The 19,302-nt window shown below is 40.8% G+C and overlaps 1 protein-coding gene across 7 annotated transcripts in view; it reads right to left on the reverse strand.

Moving 5' to 3' along the window:
• igsf9ba (immunoglobulin superfamily, member 9Ba) overlaps window positions 1-19,302 on the reverse strand; it is a 117,720-nt gene that overhangs the window by 46,070 nt on the left and 52,348 nt on the right. For all 7 annotated transcript variants that reach the window (XR_005131721.1, XR_005131722.1, XM_037546654.1 and 4 more), the window contains exons 4-5: window positions 11,453-11,604; window positions 676-793 (exon numbers count right to left, since the gene is read on the reverse strand). Coding sequence is in view for 5 of the 7 variants with exons in the window: in XM_037546654.1 (XP_037402551.1) it covers window positions 676-793; window positions 11,453-11,604 (270 nt within the window). In the remaining 2 variants the exon portion in view is untranslated. The remainder of the gene's footprint in view (window positions 1-675; window positions 794-11,452; window positions 11,605-19,302) is intronic.

A 19,302-nucleotide genomic window follows, 5' to 3' on the forward strand; every position in this document is an offset into this window, starting at 1 on the left:
CACTATTCCTCCTCAACACATGTCCAAACCATCTCAACCTGGCCTCTCTGGCTTTATCTCCAAACTGCTCCACCTTCACTGTCCCTCTGATCTGCTCATTTCTAATCTTGTCACTCCCAACGAAAATCTCAGCATCTTCATCTCCGCCACTTCCAGCTCAGCCTCCTGTCTTTTAGACAGAGCCACAGTCTCCAAACCGTACATCATAGCAGGACGCACTGCTGTCTTGTAGACCTTCCCTTTCACTCTTGCTGCTATCCTTCTGTCCCTTCATCCAGATTTATAAGAATTTAAAAGCTGGTTTTGGCAAAGGATGGATGCAGTAAAAGTAAAACATGCTTCTAAAAAACTGAGACATAACCTGTAATGGTTAAACGTAACCTGTTCATTACTGTTATCTGTGAAATTACCCCAACCTACTACAGTGCAACATGCTTTTGTCCATTTTTATAGATTACCACACCATAAAGTGTTTGAAACCACATAAGCAAGTCTATTTGAGATGGCTTAACCACCTAACAATATGAGGCAAGTGTGTGATGATGTAGGCATGCAGCTTGCACAATGCTAATTGTGGAAAACAGAAGCAAACTTTTGACACATCTAACTGACCACATTTGAAAGGGAACAATGTGTATCACTTCAAACAGAAGTGAGCCGGAGAGCGTTCCTCACCTTGTACCAGCAGGCGTGTGGTGTGAACGGCCTCTCCCTGGTCGCTGTGAGCACGGCAGCTGTACGCTCCTCTGTCCTCCCGTGCGATGGCCTGCACCGTCAGACTACCATCACTCACCTACACACACACAAACAGCCGACACGACAGCCAGATGCATTACATCCATTATAATACCAGCAATAGCAGCCATTAGAACTGGGTGGTATCAGAATTCTTAACCCAAGCTTTATAGCATTTCCTGGAACTGGGCTGAGAGATGAATTGCAGTACACAGTGCGGATGGTAAGAGTGCAGATTTCAAGCACATACTTGTCATAAGGAGTAACAGATGGCATGTAATGTAAAGCCTCAGAATGAATGCAGGAAATACAGTAAGGATGCCTATTTCAAATATATCTATAACCTCTACACTGAAAAAGTGATACTTCGAATGTGCTCGATTCAGATGTGTACATAATTTCCACACGGATAAAATTGATTTCACAATTCTGTCATTCAGTCTACTTACTTTTGACAATGTTTTGATGTAATATAACTTCCTAAGGAATATAGTGTAAAATACTACAAATGCTTGTATGATATTAAAATGAAGTGCTACATTAAAAATTCAGCAAAGACTGAATGGAAAAAAAAATATATGATAAAACTGCTGAACAGACCTATCAGAGAACTGCCTGGGATTAGTCCTAATATTCTAATGACCATGTATGACTGACATCCTTTAGTCCAATAATCCTTACGCACTACGCTACCACAGCATAACTGAACCACGCAGCGCAAGCAGGGAGAAATGAATGAAATGGGCTGTACATATTCAGGCTGGGACAGATTTACTGTTTCTGGGACTCTAGGCAGAAGACAGGACTGGGTCCCCGCAAAAAAATGATATCTTGGAAAGTGAAATCATCATAAAAATAGTTCTTTCCTAGATTTAAAACTAGATTTGCTGATTACTAAGTTGCTTATATTGTACATTATAGCAAAAATACTGCATTTTCTATTGTTTCTGTATAGAAACCGCTTGCTTGCTGGGCGGGGCATGCATCAAAAATAGACCCAAAGTGTATTTTTGCAGTAAGGGTGCTGTTTGTAAAGATTAGGACCACCCATTTTAACCTGACAAAGGAGAATCTTGGCAAAAAACAGTGGCTCTTTATTATAGCACTGAACGAGTTATTTATTGGACATCCTTTATACCTGTATATTGTAGGCCTACCTAGAAAGATAACATGGATTCATGGAGATTTTCATTCGTGGGCGTTTTGTGTTTCAATCAAGTATTACTTTTCAGTGTAAGAAAAAAGATTCAACATCAATGACGCTCATACACTGTTGCATGGTATTTCACACATAACCACCCAGTAACAATGTAGTGCGGTTATTGTTGAAAATAGTTCAGATCCACAGTGGAGGTGCTCCTCTGTGCATGCTGTTCTCTGCAGGATTATGATCAGGGCACTTTTACAATGCAGGTAGTTATCTGTGTAGGAGTGTGTACATCTGTGCAAGGCTATATTAAGCACAGCAGCTATACTCTAAACTCAACAGCTAATCTCTGAGCCACTTGAGTTCATATGAAGCAAATTGCCTCATGCTGTAATGCCCTAAATCCAAGTGGGAGCATTTGGTGGATTTTTCTATGCTTGGTCTAAGTGTTCGTTTTTACATATTCATAAAGCACTGCATTTACTACATGCGTTGGAGCACAGTGTTCTGACAAAATGAGAGAAAGAGAGAGCAAGAGAGAGAGAGAGAGAGAGAGAGGGGGGGGGGGGGGCAGAGAAAGAGAGAGCAAGAGAGAGAGAGAGAGAGAGAGAGAGAGAGAGAGAGAGAGAGAGAGAGAGAGAGAGAGAACAGAGAGAGAGAGAGAGAGAGAGAGAGAGAGAGGGAGAGAGAGAGAGAGAGCAAGAGAGAGAGAGAGAGAGAGAGAGAGAGAGAGAGAGAACAGAGAGAGAGAGAACAGAGAGAGAGAGAGAGAGAGAGAGAGAGAGAGATAGAGACAGAGAGAGAGAGAGATGAGAGAGAGAGAGAGAGAGAGAGAGAGAGAGAGAGAGGGTTCATTGGGTTCCATCTATGCCAAAATCTAATGCCAGAAGACACTTTATCTTAATTGTTTCTGCCACACCAAATACAAGGTATGGCAATACTTGTTGGAACGTCAGCACCATGTCTTGTTTTTATACCTTTGAAACAGTGTCAGCATATGGGGTCATACCTATATATATATATATATATATATATATATATATATATATATAAATATAAACACTGCTCAAAAAAATAAAGGGAACACTTAAACAACACAACATAACACCAAGTAAATCAAACTTCTGTGAAATCAAACTGTCCACTTAGGAAGCAACACTGATTGACAATCAATTTCACAGCAGTTGTGCAAATGGAACAGACAACAGGTGGAGATTATTGGCAATAATTTAGTAAGACACACTCATTAAAGGAGTGTTTCTGCAGGTGGGACCACAGACCACTTCTCAGTACCTTTCTGCTTTCTGGCTGATGTTTTGGTCACTTTAGAATGCTGGTGGTGTTTTCACACTCGTGGTAGCAGGAGACGGACTCTACAACCCACACAAGTGGCTCAGGTAGTGCAGCTTATCCAGGATGGCACATCAATGTGATCTGTGGCAAGAAGGTTTGCTGTGTCTGTCAGCGTAGTGTCCAGAGGGGCAACAACCCAACAGCAGGGCCAATACCTGCGCCATTGTGCAAAGAGGAACAAGAAGAGCACTGCCAGAGCCCTGCAAAATGACCTCCAGGTTGGCCCTGGGTTCCTCCTAATGCAGGACAATGCTAGACCTCATATGGCTGGAGTGTGTCAGCCGTTCCTGCAAGATGAAGGCATTGAAGCTATGGACTGGCCCGCCCGTTCCCCAGACCTGAATCCGATTGAGCACATCTGGGACATCATGTCTCGCTCCATCCACCAACGCCACGTTGCACCACAGACTGTCCAGGAGTTGGCGGATGCTTTAGTCCAGGTCTGGGAGGAGATCCCTCAGGAGACCATCCGCCACCTCATCCGGAGCTGCCCAGGCGTTGTAGGGAGGTCATACAGGCACGTGGAGGCCGGACACAACACTGAGCCTCATTTTGACTTGTTTTAAGGACATTACATCAAAGTTGGTTCAGCCTGTCGTGTGTTTTTCCACTTTAATTTTGTGTGTGACTCCAAATCCAGGCCTCCACTGGTTAATAAATTTGATTTCCATTGATGATTTTTGTGTGATTTTGTTGTCAGCACATTCAACTTTGTACAGAACAAAGTATGCAATGAGAATATTTCATTTTTTATTTTTTTGAGCAGTGTATATATTGTATATGTATGTAAAACTGTTGTCATAATAATTTTCTACACCAGATACTAAACCCAACTCTACTCTTACAGTAAAGATTACCTGTGTGTTAAGCTGGGCACAAATATTGGGATACTGTCTTTTACATTCTGATTAGTTTTCCACACATCCATCTGTGCCCACGTCCATGCAAAGGTTTTAATTTGTCCAGTGGGAAGTTTTGCAAACCCACCATCATGATTTTTAAATTATACACAACTATAATAACTAAAACCTGAAATGTTGAAGTAAAAATGAAGGCAAAATATAAAATGAAACTTTGTTTAAAGTTTGTCCTTACTGCCCCAGCGTGGACTGAAGGCTAAAACACAGAAAAACAGACGTTTTTCTACTGCATTCCATTACATACACTGACCACGTCAGTAATGCCACCTCCTTGTATACATTCAATGCCTATTTTATCAGCTCCACTTACCACATAGGTGCACTTCTACAATTACAGACTGTCGTCCATCTGTTTCTCTGCACACCTTGTTAGCCCCCTTTTACCCTGTTCTTCAGTGATCATGACCCCCATAGGACCACCGCAGAGAGCAGGCACTATTTGGGTGGTGGATCATTCTCAGCACTTCAGTGACACTGAGGTGGTGGTGGTGTGTCAGTGTGTCACTCTTTGTTGTGCTGGTATGAGTGGATCAGACACTGGACGTTTTAAACACATCATTGTCACTGCTGGACTGAAAATAGTCCAGCAGAAAAATAAAACATTTTCCTGCCATTTTTGGCCTGAAGTGAAGGCTTTACTCTAGTAGTCACGATTCACTGGAAGTATACTGTCACTGTCCAAAGAAAAACAAGTATCTCCAAAATAGTCACTTTACAGGAGAGGGCAAAAACACTCTTACCTTTTAATGTAAGTTAATATAAAGAGATTTTATTCCAAGTGATTTCAGAGCATTTCTATTAGTCCGTTCATCAAATTTTCATACAGTGTACAGGGAAGCTGGTGTGTTGAAATGATGTAAAAAAAAAACTAAAATCAACAAAAATGGAGATACATGGTTTTCTTTGGACAGCGATGATATGACAGCTTGATTGGGCCTACTTAAAAGAAATTCAACCGCTTGGTTAAAAATTCTGATTAATTGAATAGTTAAGAACTTAACAGCATCATTCAGAGTGGGTCGATGTGAAATGCTGATGACTGACTGATGATTAGTGACTTACTGACTCTTCTTATATAATTAACTTCTACAATTTCCTTACAGTGGTGGTGACAGGAACCAGGGGTCGCAATGCCTAGAGCACAAATCTAGCTATTTTATTTACTGTCCAAAACAATGAGTGAACCTACAAGTTTTAAACATTTCATTTTATTATGCAGACATTTAGAAAAACTGGTAAGGATAGTTTATCACTAAATAAAAATACTGTACTTAATTTTTGATAGCATTTTTTTTACGACACTACTGGTGCAATCTGTCAGTTCCAATTTATGAAACCTCAGAAAAATGAAACATTGTTATACATATTTGTTTGAAAATGTTTGTGTATTGTGATATTTTGTGCCATACCGCCCACCCCTAAGACACACACACACACACACACACACACACAGCACTCCTGTTATTGCCCTGTCATCCTGGTGTCAGTGTCCGACTCATCAGACTGAAGACCCAGACAAGAGCGAGTAAAAAACCTCCACAAACGCTGCTGGTGCCAAGAGCTCCATTTGAATACATGCAGCAGTGCGGCAGGAGGGAGAGTGGAAGGGTGAGAAACGAGGCTTTCTGCACACACCGTGAGCACAGAACTCTGGGAGATTAAACAGACAGCCTTTCTGAGAGCAGACTCGTCCTTCCTGGTCTTTACGCTTACTGCTCCATCCTCACATTCCTTCTATTCTCCGACCTTCCGGCCATGGCAGCCTGGGTGTCGAGCGCACATCCACTGGCTGCTTCTCCACTTCTCTTAAAGGTGAGGTCACGACACAGCACTACTGTGTAAATGCCTTTTACCAAAGCTGTTGTGCAGTGGGACAGACTTTAAAAGGGAAAAGCCAGAGGCTGAGCCAGGCTTCCTCTGAGCAGAGGAACAGAAGAAATGCAGATGACATCTAAGACTACATGTACATTTCAGTGCTGAAGCGGCACAAATCAGCTTTCTTCCTTCACAGCAAATGCTACAGATCTGAATTGTTCAGAGCAGTGTAAACAGAAGAAATGGATCTTTTCAAATCAGATTTCAGCCACTCAGGCTACGTTCACATCACAAGCCTAATTGCTCAATTCAGATTTTTTGGTAACACTTTATTTGAAGGCTACCTACATAAGGGCTTTATGACGCATTCATAAGCACTGAATAATGTGTCTATGAAGCACTACTTGAACATTTATTAAGTGCTTATGTCGGTTCTCGCAACCTGACATAAGATGCTTTATGAAATAAATGACATTGTACTGACATAATATGAATAAACATACATATTTACAGCATTAAACATATTTAAAACACTATACATAATTGCATCAATCATCTTATCCATGCCATGGAGGGAAGAGGGGGTGGTTTCCAGGCATATTTAACCTGATATCAATACAATGTCGTCTTAAGAATGCTGACATATATAGTTATGTACAGTGTTTTAAATGTGTTTAGTGCTGTAAATATGTTCAATGTTTATTCATATTATGTCAGTACAATGTCATTTATTTCATAAAACATCTTATGTCAGGTTGCGAGAACCGACATAAGCACTTAATAAATGTTCAAGTAGTGCTTCATAAACACATTATTCAGTGCTTATGAATGCGTCATGAAGTCCTTATGTAGGTAGCCTTCAAATAAAGTGTTACCGATTTTTTTTGCTCAGTTCCGCTACTTCTAGCAAACATTTGTGCGGGTCAGTGACTCAAAACTGTTATTAATGTGAACGGACCTGTGTCCTGAAACAAAAAACCCACATGAACTCCAATCTGATCAACCTCATTAAGGTGGCATGGCCATGAATTGATATGCAGATACGCGTCCGATCTGGGACCACCTTGACGTTTATGGTACTTTCTGCAAGAATTTATACAGGATTCCAGTAATATGTTATCACTAAGTTAACAGAAATTCACATGGATGTTTTTTTGCCATTCTAGGTTAAACTTGAACATGTTTCTTAAAGACATTTCTTTATTTAATTGAAACTTGCATGTTGCAGATTTGCAGCGACTCAGTTCAAAGCCCAAGAGCAGCCATCACCACTGTTTTACATTTTTAATAAAAGACTCAAACCTGGTAAGACCACCTCTCATATTTACACTCAGCGACATATCTAGGACTTCCAGGTTTTTCAAATCTAAACCTTGAATCCAGGTTTCAGTGGATCTTCTAGAAGGTACGACACTACGTAGTCAATTACAACAGTTCAGTTAACTACCAGTGATTACAAAATCCAGGACCGGAAACTGGATTTAAGATCTGGATTTTAAGGCTACTGGCCAAGAGTGACATATAGTCCCCAGCATGCACTGCAACATAATGTGCACTCTGACTCTCCTACCCCAAGAACAGTCTATGCGACAGTGGTTACGCCTCATTTCTACACAATTCTACACAGTTCCACACCAGTCGCATCACCAAACAACTAACTGCAGTTCAGCCAATATAAACACTTTAGCTCAGCAGTCTTAATGAATTTGCAGCAAGAAAAAGAGGCTAAAAAAGGTGTCTAGTTTAAGCAGGTTTTAAAGACTGAGCTCCTGGGGACATTAAATGTTTCAATATTTTAAGTATTCATTTAATATTTCAAGGTCCACTACAAGTGCCCATATTTTACTGTTGATAATTTTGTGTAATTTGAATAAAAAAATGGTCACTATAGTTTACTGCAAAATGTTCATTAAAAATGAAATAAAACATAAGGTGTTTTCTTAAATATGGTCCTTTTAGTGGTTGAGTTTGACACCCCTGATCTATTGGGTAATGCCTTAAACCCAGCTAAACCCTGAAGTTCCAACCAATGAGAGAGATTCCTTGGCTATTTCTATGTAGCCACCACAGAGGAAAAAAAAACTCGACTGGATCATTTTCTCTTGGGCATTTCAAAAATTTAACCCTTTTGTTTCCAACCAAAAAAGGAGCCAAGAGTAGGAGTAGATACTTTCAAAGCATGAAGATTAAATTATTCTTCAATAAAAATGAACTAAAATGACTAATTAAGATTTTTTTATTTTACAGAAATCCTTAAACCCTCTCTGAAGGCCCAGGAGGTCCCTCTTTGAAAAAAGTAACACAGGTTTTCCATAATATAAGCTTTCAGGCTTACTGCCATTGGGATTTTATGAAGGCCATTTTCCTCACACTTCACCATTCATGCATCGTCTTCTCAGAGTTCAGTCTAGGTAAATCTCGGAAAAGAAGAGATTTTTGGGTGCATGTGGCAGTACTGAGTCCAGATGTTAATTGCTGCCATTACTGCATTGGATGGAGGCTGTTTAGTCGTTTAGATGCTTAGCATTCCTGCATAAAGTAAAGCTAACGTAACATGAATATTTATGCAGAGAGGCAGCGATGAAGCATATGTAAGAGTTCCAAAGCTTTCAACACCGTGGCCGGCTCGCTGCACGGGTTGGTACAGACGTGACCTTCTGCTGGCGCTTCTCGCCGCTGCAGCAGCAGGAGAAAGGCCAAGAGAGGCTACGGGGCGGGAGGCCGCCGCTCTCTGAGAGCAAACACAGGCCAGAACAGCAGCCAGCCTTCACTCGCTGTTCATCACACACCAGTGAGTAAGAGTGGCAGCGTGAGTAAGGCTAGTGCCACTCAAAAAGCATGCGGTGCAAATGTTAGCCACAGCCAACAGCACGCTCGGAGATGTAGAACAAGAGGAACACACTAGAGCCGAGGTTCCATGAGCCTGAGCATTAACGCTTAGAGGCCCACTTCAGCTTTACATTCAATTTACATTGCAGAATTATCAAAAAGTGATTGCATAATTAATTATCTGACTACCAAGGCAATCCCACCCATACTCTGAAAAATCATTGTTCTTCAAGGGTTCCTTAGCAAAGAAAATGGTTCTATATAGAACCATGAACACTCAAAGAACCCTTTGCATGATTAAAGGTTCTTTGCACTATAGAAGGAAGCTTCAGATTGATGGAGACTGTAGATGCTGTAGATGGGTCTATATATAGTACTAAAAGGGTTGTACTATGGATTCGATGCCAAGCTTGAAACAATAGAGGAACCCTTTTGGTGCTACATAGAACACTTTTCAAAAATGTTCTATATTGACTCATCTACAGCACATTCTCCATCAATCTGAAGAATGCTTCCACCGTGCAAAGAACATTTTACCCATGCAAAGCATTCTTTGAATGTTCACGGTTCTAAACTGACCATTTTCTTTAATAAAGAACCTTGAGGAACCATCATTTTTAAGGGTATACATAATTAAATGGTTCAAATGTAAAGTGATTTCCAGATCTCTAGAGCTCTAGAGGACTTTGCAAAGTTAGAATCATTCACAGTGGTGGTGACAGGAACCACGTTTGAAGTGTTTAATGCCTTTAAAAGCTCCCTCACAGAAAGCTATTGATGAAATGGTTACAGATACACTGCTTCATCTCTGAGATGATAGTTTTGAGAAGTTTCTGGTTTGTTTCTATATTGTTTCTACATTCTAACTTTTTTTTTTTAATCAATACATGGTGGTGAGGTGGTGTCATAAGGAAAAACGGTACCCAAAGAACACTTACTTTACCATGCTCATCATTAACTCTATCTAAAAACTCATACAGGTTTGCTTGTGGTACTGGTCAGTACATATAGTGGCTATATTTGCGCTGTAAACATCCTGACTCCGGGTTGCTTTCACTACTATTGTAAAGAAATCGGAGTCAGTAAACCTCTCTACAACCACACCACTCTGAAATGTTGAAATATTGTTGGAATTTCCCTTTATTAAGTCACACTACTAATCAGCATTGATTTATTTAAACCTGTACTTCTGATTTCTTCTGCCTTTCAGCTACTTTTCATCAAATTCAAATCGCAATGAAAAATCAGTTTAGAATCTGCATATTTAGCGGAACTTATTCAGATGTTTCAATGAGCTACAAGTGAGAAATATTTAAATGTTTAAAACTACACTATGCAGGATTTGGGGATTTGGAGACCTCTCTGGTAAAACAATGTGCAGAAAAACACTTTGTAACGCAGGTTGTGCTTCAGACCCCTTCCCCAAGCGGATGAATCTGATGATCAGAAGTGCGTTGAAAGAGAATGTGGTGAATGACACGTCTTCCGAGGACGTAAGTGAATTATCTACTGCTGTCATCATATCCTAATCTAAATATAACGTTCATTTTGCATTTGATACCTAAACATCAAGCTGGGCCTTCTATTTTTGAGCCTGTGTGTGACGTCAATAGGTGAAAACGTACGATGTGATTTGAAAAGTCCTGTGAAGTCTGAGCCGACATCTCTGACCTTGAAATGACTATTTCAGGCTTTACAGGGAGACTCGCTGCAGCGCACTCACACCATATTTTAGCATGTTCTTGTTTCTCCTGACTCAATAATGATACGTAGGTGTTTCATTAGGTATTTAAAGGTAAATATATGCAACTGCAGACATGCTCGGTATTTAGTGGTCCCTCAGGGCTGGCGCTGTGATGTGCTGTAGTTGTAGTTGCTTGACTGCCTGAATGTTCTGTCTTTTCCAACAGAGGCAGCGCGACGTGGAAATATGCTTGTCAGTTTTTCACACCACTTCAGCGCAACTGTGTTTTTCATCTGTCAGCGTGAGCTGTGCGGCAGCGGCTGATGGAGCTTTTCTGAAGCTTAACTCTTTTATAGCAAAGCTTATAGACAACCGTTCCTCTACTGCAGTGATGCCCAATCCTGGTTTCTGGAGAAACTAAAAGAGTCAGAATTAATCACAGTGGTGGTGATAGGAACCAGATGTCTGAAGCATTTAGTGTCTCTGAAAGCCACCTCACGAATGAGCTGCCTGATGCCTGAGACATCGTTTTGTTTTTTTTTCGTTTTTAAATAAAACTTTGGTCTAAAACACTATCAACATGGCACGTGTAGGTTTACTACTCAGTTTTTATAATAAATGAAATGGCTCTACTTGCGCTGCAGATATTGTGCCCTCTGGTTCACCACCATGACAAAGAAATATGAGCCAGTACGTTTCTCTGCAATTAACCATTTCACATCAAACCACTCTGAATGACTTTGTTTACATCTCAACAATTCAATTATGCAGAAATACTGAACATCATTAAGTTAGCCTACAAGGTCATAACTCACATTGATAACTTTGTCGTTTTGTTTTAAATACTTCTACATATAAATTCACTTACATGTCAGTGTTGTGCTTAACATGACACGTCAACAGCTTCTGCTAACCTGCTCACATCAAAGATCACAAAAAGAAAGTTTGCAAAAAAGTGCACTTAGTTACCATGTATTTTTTGTTGCTGGTCAGCTGCTCCCCCTCCCGGAGCCATGTGACCACAGGTTTGGGGTTCCCGAAGGCGGTGCAACTCAGAGTGATGCTGCCCCCCTCCCTTGCCTCCACGTACTGCGGCGGCGTCTCCGTGAATGTGGGGGGTGCTGTGAGAGAAACGAAAAACACACAGGATCAGATCAGAGTCCGGTGTCTCAGATGAGCTGATGCTAGCAAGGCATGCTTCTCCACCCAGTAGAATCTAATGGATTTAGTTTGTTGTAGAACATTAGAATAAATACAAATAAACACAAATACAGTTAAAAATGATGCTGGTTGGCAGTGCAGTGATTTATTAGGTAGGTTAGATGAATATAGTTAGAAAAACACAGGTTCGGTTCATGACTTCTCACTCTACTTTATTTGTTTTAGTTCATCAGCAGACCCTGATTTAATTTCATGAAGGACAGATTAGATAAACTGGGTATTGGATGTGGACTGTAGATCGGAGAGATTCAGAAAATGATTTGAGCAACACATATTATGTCGCTATTTATTTGTATGTGTTTATTTATTTGTTTGTATTTATTCTAATGTTAGTGTTTCTGGAAAAAACAATACCTCACATATAATTTCTCTAAGATGCCTGTTATTATTTGTGTAGAATAAGAAGCGATTCCAGATCTTATAATGTAGATCATGCTAATTAGCCTAGAAATAGTGACTATGATCAGCTCGGTCACTTAAACATTCACAGGTAAACGATGATCCATTCCATATGGTTTTTCAAATACTTGGACATGTGAAGTTAAAGCAGCTCAGCGATACCTTCAATCCTTTAAATATAACAGCATTTTTTGTACATATGATGCAACATCTGTGTTCCCTAGGCTAATACCATTTATTAATTATATACCGTGTACATACTTTATGAAGACCAGTTGGCTGAGAGATAAGGGGCTAGAGGAGTCGGGGAGGGTTATTTCACATAATAATGGATGCAGCTACTCTGGTTTAGTTCACCTTTGGTGCCACTGGTCTGGACAGTCCAACTGACATGTCAGGCTACCAGCTGGACAGTCTCTCAGCACTCCCAGAGGGCAGTAAAAAAAAATTGGAGGCCTGTTACTGTGGGCCCCCCCTTTGGAGTGGGCCCCAGTGCGACAGCCCACCTTGCCCATCCTGCAGTTATGCTGCTACCACAGTTTGGCTCCTTCATACAACTTCCTGAATATTCTCTATTCCTCAATATACACTTTTCAACGGTCTCCATAGAGCTGCTCTTGGATGAACGATCCAGCAACATCACTGTGTTTAATAAACTTATACACTGCTGTGTCTGATCCACTTGTACCAGTGCAACGCACACTAACACAGCATCACCTCATCAGTATCACTGCAGTGCTGAGGATGAACCTCTCCAAATAATACATGCTCTGTGGTAGTCCTGTGGGGGGTTATGACCAATGAAGAACAGGGTAAAAGAGGGCTAGCAAACTATACACTTCGTAGTGTTGAAGCAGGCTTATACCTTTCTACACTGTAGTTTAGTGACACATCAGCCTACACTTCCATCTCCACAGTAACGCAAGGTTTTATATAAAGACCTACATATAGAACGTAGCAGAGCTATCTTGGTCTATATATAATCATGTGTATTTTCCATGAGTTAGGAGTAATATAAGACAGACTGCCCTGCAATATGTGCAATACATATGTTTGGAGAAATGTTTTCCAAAGCATTTGGGTCACAGTCGGCCTATGGGATTTCTGCCATCGTCTGAAACGGATCACACACCTGGCGCAAAACAAACAAAGCAAGCAATTAATGCCTCAGAACATCTGTCCATCCGTGCTTACGTGGTGCGTTTTCCATCCGCAAAGAGGGCGAGCTCACTCTCCCACTGTCAAGGTTAAACACATACTCTAAAAGCACAGGCTTGCTTCCATTTACTGAAGATATACAAGAGATCTACATCTACTGTCTTCAGTCTTTTGTAAATGAACATAACATCATAACAAAACATGTATGTCTAAGTACAGCAGAAGGAAAAAACGTTCTTAGCGTTTAATCTAAGTAAATATAACAGCAAGCGTATCCATCAAAACCACAATGTTTCCAAAAACAGGTGAGGAGAAACTAATCTGAATGACGGCAACAGAGCTGTATATCCTAATTTTCAAAAAGGATATTAACAGAATGCTGATTGTAAGTGAAATGCTCCAATAATACCAATTATGTTGCCGTTATCTGCTGTAAACTAGTGGTATTGCTTTTATGTAAAAAAAAAATGTGATGTAAAATGTCAAACTACTAATTGCATTAGTTTGTATACTTATTCACTTTTTTTGCTCAATCTGTCCTTAAACCAAGAGTTCTTTTCCATTTAAAAAGCAGTGCATTTTGTTATAACAAAATGAATGGACAAAATAAGCTTCATCAGAATGTGACCACAGGATAAACATGAAAATAGAGTGAATGCAGTTTCCAGTGTCCAGTCACTAATGTCTGGTAGCAGAACAGAGGCTGCATGTTCCAACCCCTCCACAGTTGTAGATCCCTCACTCTCGTTCTTCTACGTTACGTCCTGTTTGAAGGAGAACAGGAGCTTTCCACTTTGCTGTTGCCTTTGTTATTTTGTGGGTTGTTGATTAAGCCTCAGCTCTCTTGTGGGCAGCGTAGTCTCCCCAAGGCATCCTCTGCCAAAGCCATCCAACATTACTGATATCACTCATCACTTGACTTGACACATTTTAATAATAAACAAATTCACAGCACGGCGGTAGCTGGACACAACTATCAAGAGAGTCATCCGTGGAAACTCGGAATCGTCTCTTCAGGATGCTCACAGTAAGCTAGTGCTTGTTTGGGTGCTGTGTGTGTAAAAAGCTCTTAAAAGCATTTACAGCTGAATTAAAGCTTGCACACTAAGCTCTACAACTTTTTATGCATCCCTAAGTACTTATCAATATTATATTGAGATAGCACATCTCATCAAATTAGAAACTAAGTCTAAAACACGCTATTACTCCTTGTTCTTTGGGCACTGGTGAAACGACGTCATGGATCAGCAACTCGGAGAAGTCGGCGCTCTTGATAAACTCTTCCTTCCAGAGGGAGGAGTGCAGGATTGAGGGATGTTCCAACAGGTTTTCCCTGCTTGAATTCAGAACCTTCCCAGTTCCCACGTATTCATGAATACAGCAACAGCGCAAGAGCAGCTGGGCTTCAGCCTGGAACTATGAATGGTTCAAACTAGGGGTGGGCGATATGGCAAAACATTAAATCACGACACTTCAAGATATCTTTACAATGCAGAATATACATCAGGATATTTCATTTGCTACACTGGAATAGAGAAAACAACCTATAGTGCCACATGCAAACATACTAAACTAATATAAGAATAAACCTATAGCTACAATCATTCAATCGTTCAATGTTTTACAAACTGCACTGCTCTAAATCCAATTAAACAGGCCTTATTATGCTCAATTTCAAATAATCTATGCAGCTGGTCAGTGTTCTTTAAGTACTGAGGACTGACCAGGAAATACATTAACACAAAAGTGTGTTTTTAATAATTGACTGTATTATTGCTTTATTAATGCTTTGACACCACTAGTGAAGGTGAAGGTAAAATTTTCTAGCCTAAAAAATGGATTTTCACTGAAGACGTGCCCAGTTTGTAGCAGAAGTCTGGATCTTTTAGTTGATGAGTCCTGTAATTCGTTTGCATTTTGACTTGATGTTTCCACTGTAGACCCCTAAAGGGAGCAGCCGAAAGAAGAAGAAGTTTCCACTGTAGACATCCTACAGGTTTTTTAAAGCACACTGTTTTCAAATGGAGCAAAATAAAAAGGTTATGAGGTCTTGATATGACAGCGATAACCCTCGTGGCAGTGAATTCTGAAAAGCAATGATCTTCATCCTTAACATCTTCAGAGTTCTCCACCCCACACTTGCCCTACTTCCCCTCGTTCCTCTCGCTCTCTGTTTTGAAGCTCTGAGCTGGGCTGGTACAGAAGAGACGGAGAGCAGGCATATTTCAGCCTGCTCCTCTACGGAGCCCTGTCCATGTGAACAGATGGTCTGGATGGAGCTCAGTGAGTGAACTCACAGCATTGCTCCTTCTTTCTCTACTCCACTCCGTTCCAAGAGCTGATTCCTGACTCACCCATCATTCTCGGAATGCTCCATTCACTGGTGTTTGACATCAGCGAAGTACACTGGGAGATGAATAGGCAAGTTCCAGATGACACAATGGTGAAGGACCAGCCCAGACAATGCAGTGTTCTAATGCCATCCACGGAAAAGTTGATTAATCCTTGGGAGTCACAGTTATTATTCTCAGAATTGTGCTGGAATACGATATTCTTTATTTGCAGCTTAACTGCAGATCAGTTATGATTTAATTGCAGATTAAGAACTTTCAAGCAATCCTGTATCTGTAAATAGAAGTACTGCACAAAAGTCAAAGACTGTCCTTCAATTATTTAATACCCAGTCAAAACAGCCTGAATAAGTACAAATAATCCCATTAATCTTTCAGGAGATATTTCTGAGGAGCTCAGATGTAAGATAATCCACTTGCATAAGGAAGGGGAAAGTCAAAGAAAAATAAAAGGAAAGAAAAGGTGTTTCCAAAACTGGAGTACAAAAAAAGAGACTCAGAAACAGGAAAGAAAAAAAACAAAACAGAACTCCTTAATATCTTTGTAGTGAGTCCTAGACAGCAATAAGATCAGATAGAAAGACAAAGAACATTTTCTCACATCTCCTCTTGGGTTTCACTCCATATTGTACTCAGATCTTCCAAGATCTGCAACTAAACTCGCAACTCTACTTCATCTCTTCTCCAAAATGACAACTTTACAGAAAAAGGCGAAAACGTTTCTTTAGTTTTAATGTAAATTCATGTAAAGAGACTTTATTTCAAGCAATTTTTGGAGCACTTTTATTGGTCCATTCATTGTGAAATTTTACACATTGTGAAGGGCAGCTCATTTTTTCAAATTAGGTCAAAAACGAAAAAAACAGAGAAAAACAGAGAAATTTATTTAGTCCAACTGTTCCACCACAAAACAGTGACACAGAATTTGTGCCTTGGTTAAACGTGTGGGCTCTGCAAATCAACAAACATACAGTACAGGCTAAAATAAACACATGTACCAACCTTGAGTGGTTGACAATTTCACCCAATTGCCTCATAAATATAGAAATGCGACTCACAGTGCCAACAGCAATAATTTGGGTTCCTTTTGCTCAAAGGTTCAACCCTAAATGTGTCCTATTGCCTAATGTGTCTATGAGGACCATCATCATCACCGCTCTCAAACTGTCTCCCACGCCTGGCAGATTTACACTTGGCGTTCGCGCTTAATGACCTGTGGCTGCAGTGGGAGTTGGGCGGATGCTGGGGGAGTGAGGAGCGCAGTGACAGCACTGATGAGCAGGGTGTGTGTATGCGTGAGTATATGTGTGTGTGTGTGTGTGTGTGTGTGTGTGGTGGTCCAAGAGGCTTCCACAGACCCGCTACTGTTCTGAGCATGGCTACAGCTGCCCATCTGACACCTGCTGGGCACCAGAGTGGACAGACAGGCTCTCTCTCACTCTCTCGTGCTCTTCTCTGGCAGGAAGTGAAATGCTGCCCACATAAGATCCATACACAAGTGCATGCTAATGCAGCCGGCCGCAGGAAAGCGCCACTGTTGGGCCTTTCAGCTTCAGTGAAGGCCAAAGAGCACCTGCCCCGACAAAGACACTTTTGACAAGAGGAGGAGTGACCTGAATGCCAATATAGGACCCATCTCAGTCTTTTAGAACAATAACTGACTAAACTGTCAGAGTTGCAAAAGACACAACAGTCTAGAATCAACACGGCAGGTGCGAGCGCCGTCTAATTTGGTTGGGTGCAAGCGCTTTTTGCCGTTTGCACACGGCTGCTTATGTGGTAATCAGAAATCATGTCAGGGAGAATGACATTCAAAATCCAGTGCTATTCCCAAACTTGTTGAAATTTGTGCCAGTACAGCGGAAAACCTACTCAACACGAAAGCAAGCGCAAAATAGCTTTTGCCACAAACACATCCAATTTCTAATGACTCAGTTTTGTGGATGTACACTATTTAAATCACCCAATCCAATATAAACATGTACTTAGTATTTAAATGTTTTTTTTTCATGTATTAAATATAAATACAACTGTAAACAATTTATGTGGAACAAATAAGGACAAATAACTAACTGCTAAATATCACTTATAACTGTATAATTACTATAATGTCTAAAATCTGAGCCACGTTCAGAACCGTTGTACAATACAGTGACTCCTTCAGTCCTGGCACTGCGAGTCCGCTGCTCTCTAACCTCTGCCGGTCGGTACGAAACACTGAAGTAAGACGCTTCACGAGTTGTCTTGAGGATCTTCCTCAGATCTCAAGCAGTGATGTGGAGCAATTTATAAAACAATATACACACACAACACACACCAAGAAGAATAAAGGATATTTACATTTAAAAATGATATTTTTACTTTCAAGGAAAGTTACTTTAACATAGCAAGCTAACTCAGCTAACCTGGCCGGAAATTCCTGGCTTGTTTTAATATTTATATATCGCTGCTGCCGGAAGAAAACCTCGTATCTCCAAAACGGCAACTTTACAGGAGAAGGAAAAAACCTACTTTACTTTTAATGGAAGTCAATGGAACCAGACGTCTTTCCAAGTCATTTTGGGATGTTTCTTTTGGTCCAATCATCATGAAATTCACAGACAATGTAAACAACAACAGGCATTTTGAAATGATGTCAAAAACTGGAAAACAACAAAAATGGAGATAAAAGGTTTTCTTCCGACAGCAGCGATATATTTAATATAATAATTTGTTTATATCTGCATGTCGTTTCAAATGTTGCGAATGGTGAGATGATAGTGAGAGCCAGATCGCACAGATCAATGTGGAAGAATGACGAACCTCACAAATTACAGGTCTGACACACTCACGGCTAGAACAAGAGAGGCTGCAGCGTTATTGTACGAAGTTAGCTGATCAAAGATATGACCTACAAGCACTGACCAACAAATGAGTTTAAATGCGGTGGGCAGTCGAGGGCTGGAGGCTAGGGATCCAGCCTCGTGACCAGAAGGTCGCCGGTTCAATCCCCAGAGCTGACAGCACATGACTGAGGTGTCCTTGAGCAAGACACCTAACCCCCAACTGCTCCCCGGGCGCTGTGGATTGGGCTGCCCACCGCTCCGGGCAAGTGCTCACTGCCCCCTAGTGTGTATGTGGTGTTTCACAGCCCAGATGGGTTAAATGTGGAGGTGAAATTTCCCCATTGTGGGACTAATAAGGGTCTCTTAATCTTTTAGGTCAAGCTGCTTTTGTGATGTCAGTAAACTGATGTAGTTGAAGTAGTTCTTGTCCAAATATTCTGTTCCACCTTAAATGGTGCTGCAGTTACGTTCTCGTGCCAGCACACCATCTGTCGGCAGTGTCGGTTAAGGTGGGGAAAAAAATGAGAAACTGAGGAACAACATAAGCTGAACTGTGCCGTTTGTTTTGTTATGACTGGAAACAGAATAATCTGCTAACAGAAACTGACGGAAGCGTGAAAAGGGCTTAGGTAAGGCGCAAGGCCTTCTGTCCAGCTCCTGAAGTCCTATCAAATGGTGTGACACCTTAGCTAAATCAACTTGGACAGCACAGAAAGAAAATCCTGACTGGAACGTGCTTGATGATTTTAACCGTTGTGTTTCCAATCAAAACTTAACAATGAAACAGCGACTAACACTACAATACTCTAAGAGTTTAAATACAAGCATGATGACAGACGACTCTAAGGCAGGAGTCATCAACCAA

This window comes from Pygocentrus nattereri, chromosome 17 (assembly GCF_015220715.1).
Source record: "Pygocentrus nattereri isolate fPygNat1 chromosome 17, fPygNat1.pri, whole genome shotgun sequence".
Lineage (NCBI taxonomy): Eukaryota > Metazoa > Chordata > Actinopteri > Characiformes > Serrasalmidae > Pygocentrus > Pygocentrus nattereri.